Source organism: Xiphias gladius, chromosome 18, assembly GCF_016859285.1.
Source record: "Xiphias gladius isolate SHS-SW01 ecotype Sanya breed wild chromosome 18, ASM1685928v1, whole genome shotgun sequence".
Lineage (NCBI taxonomy): Eukaryota > Metazoa > Chordata > Actinopteri > Istiophoriformes > Xiphiidae > Xiphias > Xiphias gladius.
This window is the reverse complement of record NC_053417.1, coordinates 6,873,270-6,886,539: the sequence shown is the minus strand read 5'-3', so window position 1 is coordinate 6,886,539 and position 13,270 is coordinate 6,873,270. Positions and strand designations below refer to the sequence as shown.

At 43.8% G+C, this 13,270-nt stretch overlaps 1 protein-coding gene across 3 annotated transcripts in view; it reads left to right on the top strand.

The window, feature by feature from the left end:
• Positions 1–13,270, top strand: part of agrn (agrin) — a 255,568-nt gene that overhangs the window by 207,999 nt on the left and 34,299 nt on the right. For all 3 annotated transcript variants that reach the window (XM_040152614.1, XM_040152616.1, XM_040152615.1), the window contains 3 exons: positions 4,027–4,470; positions 7,009–7,134; positions 11,022–11,149. In XM_040152614.1, coding sequence (XP_040008548.1) covers positions 4,027–4,470; positions 7,009–7,134; positions 11,022–11,149 — 698 coding nt within the window. The remainder of the gene's footprint in view (positions 1–4,026; positions 4,471–7,008; positions 7,135–11,021; positions 11,150–13,270) is intronic.

The window sequence follows — 13,270 nt, the reverse complement described above, 5'->3', positions numbered from 1 at the left end:
GTATTTTATTTCAAAGGACACATTGCTGATTCCTGGATAAATTCAAAGTCACATATTAGGACTCATTTGTATTCAGGTTCTCTTCTGAGAACTTTGCTTTTCATTGTTTCTAATACTGCAGTTTATCAAACTCCATGATTATGATAGTCTAATAGGAAACATTTAGTTCATTTCACTGAGTACATAGACTACAGTAAAATAAGCCCTGTCTTCTTCTCAAGGACTGTCAGGTGAGAGAAAAATAATCTGCGAAACTAGGGAAATTTCGAATAAGAAAAAGTGAGATACTGTAGCATTTTAAATCCAAGGCTTCTGCAGTTTGACTGGAGTCTGAGCCTTGCAATCCCACAAGATAGCAATGACACTTCCTCTTTGCTTTCTCGCCCCTCTGTCGGCATTTGGTTTCATCTTCAAACCCCCCTGTTGGGAAAGGCGTCATTCCCTTTGCAGCTTTATGCCGGCAGGAACATGCTGCTGTTTCAGGAAGATTGTGGATGTAGAGTACATGTGTACTGACTAAAAAGGTAGAGCTCTTGCCCCTCAGTTCAGATTTGTTGTAAGAGGTGCGAGGACACGTGCCAAGGCCATGGCTTTCATGTAAAGTGAAGTTATTGCACTGACTGCCAGCGTTTGTCACAACAGGGTTGTAGAGACGCCACCAGCAAGCACCATGAGGAAGAGGGGGGGCAGCTGTGTGGTTCTGGACATGAGCCACTCCCAGGTGTCTAGCATTTTTGGCCGTGAAAATGTTCATTCACCTCATCGCTCATTGGGCACAGATCAAGTGACCAACAACTGTGTCGCGAAAAAAGCTGAATCCTTTTCATCCAGCTCCCTTGGGTGGTCTTTGTCAAACCCAAACTAGGCCATACCATAGGAGGCAAGGCTGTTGACATGGTCTATGTTGAATTGCAGTTGCAGGTACACTGATTAAAAAAAAATACAAATATGCTCAGCAAGAGATCAGCAAGGCTTCGGTAAGTCCCAAAACATCTGGTAATTACAAATTCAGTGCCGTGGGTTACCAGCAAAAGGAGCCAAAATCCAGTCTGGTTTCACATTCCTCTGTTGCCAGGCAATAAAGATGTGGGTTGTGTGTAATCCCTCACCTAGCATTGCTGCACAGAGAAGGCAGGAGGACGCCTTACAGCAGACTCTTTCTCTATCAAACCCTCAGGGGAGAAACAGACAGGCAAGCAGTCAGGCTCACCAACAGCCACAGAGGATCTTTTAATTTCTTCTCCCGGACGCGGTCGCACCGCGGGTAGCTGCTCCGTTGCTGCTGTCGGCTTGGGGGTAGGATCTCGGGCTCATTTCACGTGTGGCTGGGTGCGAATTAGCATTTGCTCTGCCTCCACCCCTCACCACACTGCAGCCCTGCCTGCCCTCCCTCCTGCTGTTTACACGCAGTTCTTCCAGACGCCCGGCCTCAGCGCTGTGGCATGCTAATGTTCACCGAGCTGCTATGTGGTTTGACAAGAGAGCAATGCCAAGGGCTTATATAAATGAATGAATATTGATCTTTTTTAACATCATTGATCTGTCGCAACTTTTTATTATACTGCAGAGTGTGACTACTGCTGCACGGTCTGCCACTAATGGCTAGGCTAAAACAAAAAAATTCACAATCCTGCAGAAGAAGCTTCTTCAAATCTTTCTGCTTGTGATGGAGAACTTGCAGCTAACTGTGATGTTACCCAGCTCTCTCTGAAGTCTCTCTGAAGGCAGCCACAGCCACAGAGTACAGGGAGGAGTTTTTCTGGCTTCTTTTCTGTTTCTCAGCAAAAGATGAAGCGATATCTGAGAAATCCAGCAAAAAAAATTGCATGAGCTACTGTACCAAGCACCAGAGGGCGGGCACTTGATCCAATGAGCAAATTCTAGCACCAGGGGAAAATGGCCACCTAGTTGGCAATGACCTGCCTCTCCCATATGGTGTTATCACCTGTGGGTTTGCGCTAAATTGGCAACGAGTGCCAGCATATGGCATCGGCAGCCCTCCGCCTGCGTGTTAGTCAGGGTTCTGTTGCCTTCACCATTTCTCCTCTATGTCCTGCAATGTTCTCTCATTATTCAGTCCATCATTCTGTTTGCCTTGCCATATTCTTCCACTGCTTACTTTGTTCACCCATTTTTTTCTTTCCGATTCAATCCGTTTTCTTTAAGTAGTTTATCCTTATCATTTTTCTCCGTCTTGGCTCTGTGGTCTTTCTCCTCTGGCCTCCTGTATCCAGATTCCTCCTCCTCATTGAGCACGGCTGACACCCAAAAAAAACCAAATAACCACCTCTCAACAATAACTACACAGCTGAGACAAGCCAAGATGACAATGACCCCCCCCCCCCCCAGTGACATGACTGTCCAATGCTCCACTGAGAGGAGAAAAAGCAGAAACACAGGCAAATGGACTGTTAAACCTGATTAGGAGAAGCATAAGCTGAACAGACTCTGCTGCTGGTTCTTCTTTGCTCTTCCAGACGTCTGTTCTTTACTTTCCTTATCCCTCTTCACAGGAAGTCTCTGTTCGAGATAAGCACACACACCCAAACACACATTAGGCCCTTCCCAGGGAGCAAGCCGCCTGACGCTAAGCTTGGCACCTGACTGACAGGTGTAGCCAAGAGGAAAGGCAATGCATGTCACCATTCTTGGTGATAGCATCACTGTTCTATGCACTCCCCTCTAAATCTTGCTCAACAAATATCTGCCAAACTTTAAGCTGAGGCCCTGTGTCTCCCAGGCTTTCTGCCGTCGCAATAGGTATCACATTTCACACCTCGGTGAATAATTGCAGATCAAATAGGCGATTATAGCCGTGTAATTAAGTCCTACACATAATGTTAGGTGAATCCTAATGACGCATAAATCTACAGTATAGGGGTTTTTTTAATCTTCTTTTCATTTCACCCACATGCCAACTCACGTATATACTCATGGGACATAAAGAAGTAAACGAGGAACGACGATATTGTTACGCCTGCAGGCTTCGGCTAAATCTGTAGGACTCACTTACGTAGCAGCTCCCTGCCAACTCACTTCTCCCCCTCAGGAGTTTTTGCCCTATTTATCGTTCTTTTATCGCAGACGGTTTGTCCTTTTGCACCAGAGCTTTTTGCATAGGTAATGATGGTCTCTGCAGAGAGCCTCTTCTCTCATTTGGAATGATTTTTTTTTTTTTTTTTTTGCCGTGTGTGTGCGTGTTTTGCGCGTTTGTTGACAGCAGAGTGTTTGTGGTGGCGTTGATGGATGCTCATGCTCTCTGCGAGCAGCAGTCTGCTGTCTTTGAAGCAGAGAGTTAAAGCCGGCTTTTTTTGCCCCATTTCTATCAATCATTCATCACCAGAGGGGCTGGCTGTTGGTGATTAAAGCTTTGCTACCGGAGGGCAGCATTTGAATATGGATATATAATTCATACGCATTGGCACAGCATGCATGCAACACACAAACATGGATATTGTACACACAAATGCATGCCATAGGTATTCACACACGCGCGCACACACACAGTGCATGGACACCAACTGGAGTAGTTTAACCCTGTTTAGACAACATAACTCATCTTAAGCTGAAACACACTGCATGCAGTATGTCATCTGCTGGCATATCCCATATTCCCTCTGTATATGGATTGGCTTTCGTTACTTACGGATCGTCAAATAAAGATTCCTGACATCTCATCCTTTGCAGGGTTTGTGATAAGAGGTTGCGTTTACAAATGGGAGCCTGCATATATGTGTGTGTTCTTTTTTAATATAATTCCATAATAAAGTCATTGTTGTGCATCGGGGAGACGGGTTAGAAGAATAAAAAGGCCAAAATCATTGGGTAGTAGAGGTAGAGTTATTGTTAGCAATAGGTTATAATAATCATTTATCGGCTTTGTTATGCTTTATTGGCTAAAGATGTTTTTATTCCCTTTGGTGTGATTTTTGAGATTGTAATGGACTTAGGTGAAGCAAAATCAAACATTTCCATCGTTGCTCAGTCATTCATCCATTCCTTGCTTCCTGCCCTTCCCTCCACCAGAAACCATCTCTGAGCTGGCAGAACGACCTACCCCCAACCCCCTCACCACCACCCCCAGCTCAACCGCTGCCGCCTCCATCACCACCGCGGCCCCCCTCCACCCTAACATGGTGTGGGCCATCCTGCCTCCAAGGACAGCTGAGACAGAGACCACTGATCAGCCCCCAGCCACCACCCCCTTTTCCACCATCACCCACAACCGCGCTCAAGCAAACCACCACCAAACCATCCACATCAGGCCTCAGTCGACGCAGTCAACTGCTGCCGCTGCCACCACCTCCTCCTCCCGCAGCAGCCCTGCCCCCTCCGCCGCAGTGACTTCCTTTGAGGGCTCAGGCAGCGGGGAGCCAAGTGGGGATGACCAGACTGAAGAGGAGGAGGAGCAGGAAGAGGAAGCAGGTAGCGGCATCGCAACGGAGGCCAGTGGGGCAGAGGAGCCTGTCGGTAAATCCCTGCTCTTTCACTTCATTACCCACAATGCTTTGGTTGTTTGAGGGAGGGGCTTTTTTTAAGAAGGGATTGGTCGAACTCATAGTCTCTTCTTAGTTTACATCATAACACATTCATGCCATCATCTGCTAATTCCAAGTTAAACTAAAGGCAGCACAGGCTTGCGTATGAATTTATGTATTCTTGACACACTGTGCTGACTGTAACAGCCAGAGGAGAGAAATGTCAAACCCAGACAGGCAGATCTTTATAAACAGATGCTGTTAGTGTCACTTCAACTTGCTTAAGATGTATATCTCAATTTCAGACAGAAAGGAATGTATTTGCATGGTTCACTGTTGCTACATCACCCATGCTCTTTTCTCCCATTCCACCAGCGCACTTGCTCTCGACAGTTATAAAAACAAACCCAGGCTCTGTAAAATACACTCTCAGCAGGCCAGATGAAACTGTTGGCCCGCATCTGGGGATCTCTGGAGCCTGACTTGACAGGCTGGTGTGACTGAGAGGTTGAGGTGCGAGTGTGTGTGGAAGCTGCGTTCCTTGTCACATGACTAGTCTCAAATCTTTCTCGACATGCCCTCCTGACTGTAACAGCCAGCTGCGGTTTCGGGGGCCTTCACTTGGACAACAAGGGATGACTGAGACTTTTCAATCACAACTTTTTTTTTCTGTTGTTGTTTTCCATCCATCCATCCACCTTGCCTGACAGCTTGCCGTAAGCGGATAGGATTGATGGAACAGCATGGCCCCAATGTGCTCTTCTTCAGCTCTTCCTCTTCCTCCCCCCCTCTCACTCCTTCTGCCCGAGTTTTAGATTTATTCTCTTGTCAGAGGCTGACCAGAGTGCTCGGTGACGCGAGGAGCATGTAGCTTGTCTGCCAAGGAGAATCGGTATCTTGTGGCTGTGTGTGTATGTGTGTGTGAATTCATGTGTGCCAAAGAATGACCGGATATATTTTTTTAACATTGTGCCTGCATGCTGACGAAGTGTGAGCTGATTAGGAGATTGTACAGTGCAGATTTCAACACAGATAACATTAAAATTTGCATAAACTGTGTTACCTAAGAATTGTATGTTTGTGAGACATGCTTGTGTGTTTTATACAGTATGTATGTGGAAGTCTTATCTGTGTTTTATGTGTGTATTTGTGTATTTTTTTTAATTCTTATCTCCCTCTCATTATGTCACTGAGTTTGACCAATTCCAAGTGCACATATCACCGTCTGAGTGTATGAATGTGAGCAGGTCAGAAGTCTGCGTTTTTACGTGTTTTTGTATCCATGCTCTGTTGAAATCTGCACTCATATTCGGCTGTGTGTGTGTGTGTGTGTGTGTGTGTGTGTGTGTGTGTGTGTGTGTGTGTGTGTGTGTGTGGTCCAGGTATTACTCATGTTGTAGGGACCTAAATCTGTATTCTACACATCTACATTATGGAGACTTGTCTTCCCTAAGGGAACAAAAACCAGGTCCCCATAATGTAAATCATTAAATTTTAAGATGAAGACATGTTTTAAGGTTAAGGTAAGGTTAGAATAAGTCTGTAGGAAATGAATGTAAATCAATGTAATGTCCTCTGAAGTCATGGAGACATGACTGTGTGTGTGCGTGTGTGTGTGTGCGTGTGTTTATTTGACAGCTCTCATGGCTCCCACTGGAGTCATGCAGTGTCTACTTGGCCGTTGTGCACTGCCCTCTTTCCACCACCAGTATTCTCCTCTTCAGCCCAGCATCTGTAAATCTGCAGACCACATGCCAACAGATGCCCTATAAGACGCCCCCACCTCCTACTCCCTCCTCTTGCACTCTCTGACCGCGAGTCCTTGAGCAGGACGTCCCTCGCCTCTGAAGTCTTTACGACTTGTTTAGCCGCTAGCTGTTTGCCTCCGCGATTATTTCTAATCTCTGTGTGGCCATAAACTGCACCGCTTCGACCAAGACACCCCCTCCACCAGCACCATCATTAGAGAGGACGGAGGTTTGCTGCTGTTACACACTCTCATTGTTCAGAGAGAGAAAGACCAGCCACTTTTATGTCCTTAATGCCCCAAGATAGACAGATATGCAGTGACCGTAACAAAAACAACTGTATGTTTTTTCACTTGGGAAGCCTTGAAGTTAACTGTCAGCCAATCAGCACTCAACAGTTATGACCCACCCCCAAGTGCTCTGTATGTGACATGACTGGCAACAGTGCCCATTATGCGTTCTCTGCCTGACAAAATGAGTTCCAGGTGTAAAATCAATTCCCATGAAAATGCCATATAATTGCTCATGATAGATGCCTCTATAAGCATCCAATCAGCGGTCAGCAGACTGAAAACACATAACCATCTGCAAGAACAAGAGCAAGTTGAGAAGAAACAAAGGAAGTTATAGGTTTGAACCTAAGAAACACCACCTGTCCTCAGTGCCTAAAAAGTATTATTAAAAAAATAGCTCTCCTCTGGGTCTCTGGGATAAGCTGGCTTGAGTTGATGCATTTTCTGAAGCTTCATGAATTATTATGAGCCCTTGTGTATCACCCCCAGGTCCCAAAGTGGCAAGCACTACTGTACCCACAGCTGAAGACAGGTCATCCTGTGACAACACAGAGTTCGGCTGCTGTCCTGACGGCAAGACACCATCCAGCACTCCAGAGGGCGCCAACTGCCCCTGTAAGTCAATATTACCCATCAGAAAACTCTTTCTCTACCTTCTGATTACCCTGGTGTTCCTCGTCTGTGCCCTATCTGTTGGTACTATGCGATAAGATATGATAAGAGAGCTGAAATCCGAGCTTCTATGACTCAATGCAATGAGAAACAGAAGCTTCAATCTCAGCTGAGGGCTTCTTTCCTTGGTCTTCTTGAAAAAGAGAAACATGTTCCTGGGTTTTACCATCTATCTGCTGAGATACAATAAATGAATATTTACAACAGCACTTGCAATTAGCTAGCATTACTATTTGAACCCATCTTGACTTTTTGCAAATTCAAACAACAAATACTTTGTCAGCATTCAAGAAACTACAGCTCCCATTAGAGTTAGATGAAAACATCACCACCAACCTCATTCCTGTCCATTAAATGTGGAGCTGAAGCCAGGAGGCAATTAGCTTAGCTTAGCAGAAAGGCTGGAAGCAGAGGGAAACAGATAGCTTGCCTCTCTCCCAAGTTCTAAAAAATATAACATTTACCATCTGTGTCTAGACAAATGGAGCAATCAATGCAGCATCCTGTTGAGCAAGGTTATGTTGTAGGGCTTATATAAGTAATTTGTGTTGTTACAAAGATTAATGTGGGTCTAAACTAGTTTTTCAGTGTTAAGCGTTGACATCACATGCAAATAAACAGCTTATTATTTTGATCTATACATTACTGTCCTAAATGCAGAGTGGCACTGCATATACTGCTTGTCTACAACTCATCTAACCTCTCTCCACTCTCCAGTTTTACCCTCAATTTATAATCTTAATTTGCTGATACATCGAGGATCAACACAATATTTTTTATATTGAATGTTTCCTTTGGGAATAGTGATATTGGGCCATCTGCCTTAAACACCCAGATGAACAGGTGGTATTTTTTTTCTGCAACAGTGCTTTCATGAATCACCTACCTCATATGTAAATGATCATACTACCAATTGGAAGAAAATAAACAAAAAATACACAAACTGTGAAACGTTAGGTCTGACCTAAGTATTCCATGTTTATAAATTTGACTTAACACTTAACACTTCGCAGTCTGACTCTGATATTAGTCATACTTTGCCTTATCCCCAGTGCATTTCATTTTCTCTAGTTTTTCTCCACAATTTGAATGAAGTCTGGTTTGATACTATGGTCCCTGTGCTGTGGTTTATAAATAAGCATCAGTGTTTCTATTCCTACTCTTTCTATCTTCCTTCACCTTTTTTCCTTTTCTTTTAATCTCCCACCTCTTCTTTTACTCAGCCCTTCTCTTTATCAGTCAGTGCCACTGCTCAGTATCTCCCTCTTGAGCTATATCTCAGTCTTTCTCTCCCTCAACCCAGTCAATTTTGATCCAGTCTTGCATCAGTTCATTTCTCTCTGGAGTTGAGCACGAAGAGAGTTGAGAGACTACTAGAGGCTGACAAGCACTGGTGTACCAATCAGTCCCTTCTGCCAGACTCGGTTCATAAAGATAAAGGGCTTCTTTCTCCCCTTTGCATCTCTGTCTCTTTCCGTCCATCCCTCAGTTGAAATCTGCTCTCTTGTTTGTCCCCGCTGTGTTGGGCTGACTGATTGTGAAAGGAGGGGTTCTCTCCGGCTCTCATGGGAGCTCCAGGTCATGACTTGAAAGAGCTGTAGCTACAAAATAGGGCGCAGAGTTGCATTTCTGACATAGCCTCCCAATAACCCAGCAGATTCCACACAGTCCACAACATGATCTGAAGACATGAGGACACCTTTGGCCTTCCACAGCCATGCCATTAATTTCCTCCACAGAATTTATAGCCAAACGGAGATGAAACATGGAATGCCACATCTGTTGAGGTTGGATTTCATGGCACTTGGCCGTAAATCTAGATGACGATAAAAGCAGATTTTAGCTGTAAGACAACAGTTGTAACAAATCCACAGAAACCTGTAAATATTTATCTTAGCCAACAATGACAGCACACCAGCGATCAATGCTTCATTCAGCTCAAGTGTTACCAATAAAAGCAGGCAGCACTATAGGCAGATCGATAGTCCAGATCTTTTTTCTCCTAAGAAGGGCTTAGCCAATCCTCCACTCATTAGGAGTGAAATGACATGTCCCTCATGCTAGAATATCCAACAGCCACCATCTCATCGTACCATCCAATTTATTGACATGCGCTCGGCTGTCTCTGAATGAAAAGGACTAATTGTTCACTGTTCCAATCTTCACATCAAATGGTGAAGTGGTTGAGTTTAGTCCACACATTCACACATCAAATTAAACCCTTTTGGTATTCTGTTGTAAAGCTGCACAGTGGATGTCAGACCTTGGTTAAGAAAAATGTACCTTTATTTTAAAAAAAATATATGTAGTCACTTACTTATAGTTGTCACGATGGAGATTTGGGGTTTATTTGTGTGGATATTGAGATATCTTCCTCTGATAACTCTGTAGCCAAATAATTATTCAGTTCAACATTGGTTCCTCAGCTCAATGTGTTGTATACAAAAAAATCACTGAGGGTCCCTCCAAATGTTACATTTGAACAGGGCATCACAATTCAGATGACATCAAAGATAATGGCCAGAAAATGCTCGTGTGAAAGTTAATGGCACGCTAAGCTCCAGCTACTGTAAACTCTACCATATGCCAGGAAGGGGAAGTCTAACAAATCCATTATATTTTACAGTTCACTAAAATCTGATAGGCGAATAGCTCTGTCCCTCCTTTTATCACTCTTTCTCTCTCTCTTTATGCCCGTCACGGCAGTGGGCTGGAAAATCACCCTCTCTGATGTTTGTCTTCTTTGCAGATTAAAAGTCAGATCTTTCTCACTGTCCCCTCTCTTTCTTTCTTCCCCCTTCGTCTTATCGGCCTAACCTCCCCAGTTTGCCTCTATTTTATGGCCTCCTTCACATCTGAATCGATGTGTGCAGCCCGTGAAAGTACTGTAAAGACGAGGGAGGGCAGAGGGAATGCGAGTGGGGCGGGTTTGTGTCTGCAGTGACTGCTGTCCTTTTCATGCAATTTTAACCAGGCTCTGTCAGTCAGCGGTCTGGTGGCATTAAGGAGACAATTACGGCTATCTTTCACGATAATCATACAAGTGCTCTTCCCCTTCTCACTGGTGTTGCTCAGGCAGGGGCAGCCATGATTGATTTGGGCAATTTGTTCTGCTGATTAGGAGCGGCGTGGAAGCCCGGCATCAGTGCCTCACATGCTCCTCTGTTCTTCACCGCACAGACACACACACTCACACACACATACACAAATCCACTCCACTTTCAGCTTTATTTCAAATCCTCTCCTCTCTGGCGGCAGTATGATGAAATCGTATTGAAAGTTGATAGATGTTTGACAACATAACCTCCAAGGTCGTATAGGGAGGCTTTATCTTTGCTGAAGAAGGCACTTTTGAGAGTGGCTATGGGCTGTTTCCTCTTTATTGTGTGTGGTTTTTTCTTCCTGTCTTTGTGTGTCTGTCTAACTTGTTGTCTTTTTACCCAGCCCTCCATGCCTCGGCCAGCTCTTGGGACGCGTCTCAGTCTGGTAAAACTGGCCCATTTTTCCACCTTTCCTTCTGTCCTTCTTCTGTTCCTTCCTTCTTTCTCTCATATTTCACAGTCCATCTCTTCAACCACCACAACCTCCACTACGTTCACCTATAATGGCCAAACTCCAGCGCTTTTTAATCCCCCACACAATCAGCAACAGACTCACTAACCTCCCCTTGTCAAACCCACACAAACACACAATCCATCACTAACCCAGAACTGGCACTACCTTAAAATGAGCACTGTGTGAAGGCAGTGGGAACTGAGAACTGATGGAAGAAGGTTTGAGCTATAACGTTTGAGTATCACATCACCTGTCCTCGCCTCTTTTCTTCTCAGCCACCATGAGGTTCAGCGGTTTCCTGCACCTGGACCAGGTGGAGGGCCAAGAGATTTTCTACACCCCGGAGATGGAGGACCCAAAGTCGGAGTTGTTTGGAGAGACTGCCCGCAGCATAGAGAGTGCTGTAAGTGCTATAGGAGCAAGTAGTGTTTGGAATACAGTTCAGCTAGCAGTGATTATATTTCTAGGCTAAATCTGCTGTAACACAATATCGTGCCCACATTAACTTTTGCTTTTAAAGTGAGTCCATGTATCTTGAACTCATAAGCAGTAAAACACACCTTTGCTCACTTAAATATTCTCAGGGGTCTTGCTGCTACAGTTCTACGTGGTCTGATATGACCAGTAGCCAGTAGCTAAAGGTGTATAATGTTAGTTAATATAAGCAAACTTTGAATAAGGCACGTGTAAAAAATAATAATAATAATTTAATCAATTCAGTTCAGACCTTAAGACTCTTCTCTACTTGCGCTATTGGTACATTATATTTTAGGATTGCCTCCTGCTTGTAGGCCACATTTCGTTAGGTCTCAGTCCAGGTCCCATAATGACAATGTCTTTAAAGCTGAACTAATCAGCATTGTATGTATTAACAATATATCAAGTGACTATGTAATGCAAAAGGTGTCGCTTGTGACGAACCCACCCAGAGTTATCACAGTCTCTGCAGTTCTCCCAGCTCTACAAAGCCATTTAGCCTCTTTTCGCCCTTTGTTTTGGTTGTCAGCCCTTCAAACAACGCTCTCATTAACACCATTTACAAACGGACAAAAGGAGAGTGACTGTTCAAGTTACATTCATCAGGTTGCCAGAAATACAATTCCAAATGAATGCTAATATTAATCTGTGTCTGCTGAATCTGTAACCAGGAAATAACTTGCTAGCATGTTCACAATAACAACTACATAATTTGATAAAATGTCTTGTGTTGTGTTTTCAGCTTGTTGAAAAAACTCCATTAATGCTGACATTTGCCACTTGTGAGCACAGTGGCCATTGTTCAGCAAAACTGGCATAGTCTCACTGCAAATTTTGTGTCCTAAAGAATGTTCTCGTCAAGAGTGGAAAAAGCTTCTGAGACACCATTTAAAGCATCATGAGTGACAAAACTCTTGACAGAGAGCCAGACTAATCAAATTCTTCCAGCTACTTCAGGCAGTTTCATTGCAGGTTTTACAGACTTGAAACTCCTGAAGCTCCTGAGTAATGTTCTGCCACACTGGGCTAGAGTGATTTCTCTGGTCAGACATCTGATTCAAAAATAATAATAATAATTTAATCAATTCAGTTCAGACCTTAAGACTCTTCTCTACTTGCGCTATTGGTACATTATATTTTAGGATTGCCTCCTGCTTGTAGGCCACATTTCGTTAGGTCTCAGTCCAGGTCCCATAATGACAATGTCTTTAAAGCTGAACTAATCAGCATTGTATGTATTAACAATATATCAAGTGACTATGTAATGCAAAAGGTGTCGCTTGTGACGAACCCACCCAGAGTTATCACAGTCTCTGCAGTTCTCCCAGCTCTACAAAGCCATTTAGCCTCTTTTCGCCCTTTGTTTTGGTTGTCAGCCCTTCAAACATCGCTCTCATTAACACCATTTACAAACGGACAAAAGGAGAGTGACTGTTCAAGTTACATTCATCAGGTTGCCAGAAATACAATTCCAAATGAATGCTAATATTAATCTGTGTCTGCTGAATCTGTAACCAGGAAATAACTTGCTAGCATGTTCACAATAACAACTACATAATTTGATAAAATGTCTTGTGTTGTGTTTTCAGCTTGTTGAAAAAACTCCATTAATGCTGACATTTGCCACTTGTGAGCACAGTGGCCATTGTTCAGCAAAACTGGCATAGTCTCACTGCAAATTTTGTGTCCTAAAGAATGTTCTCGTCAAGAGTGGAAAAAGCTTCTGAGACACCATTTAAAGCATCATGAGTGACAAAACTCTTGACAGAGAGCCAGACTAATCAAATTCTTCCAGCTACTTCAGGCAGTTTCATTGCAGGTTTTACAGACTTGAAACTCCTGAAGCTCCTGAGTAATGTTCTGCCACACTGGGCTAGAGTGATTTCTCTGGTCAGACATCTGATTCAAAAATAATAATGATTAGAAAAACATATTCACGGGAACAAACATCATATCCGAGGGAGACAACACAGCCTGGCTGATATTTGATTTTTAATACAAGGCAGCAGGTGATCCCTAGAAAGGAATATAGTGATTGAATACCATT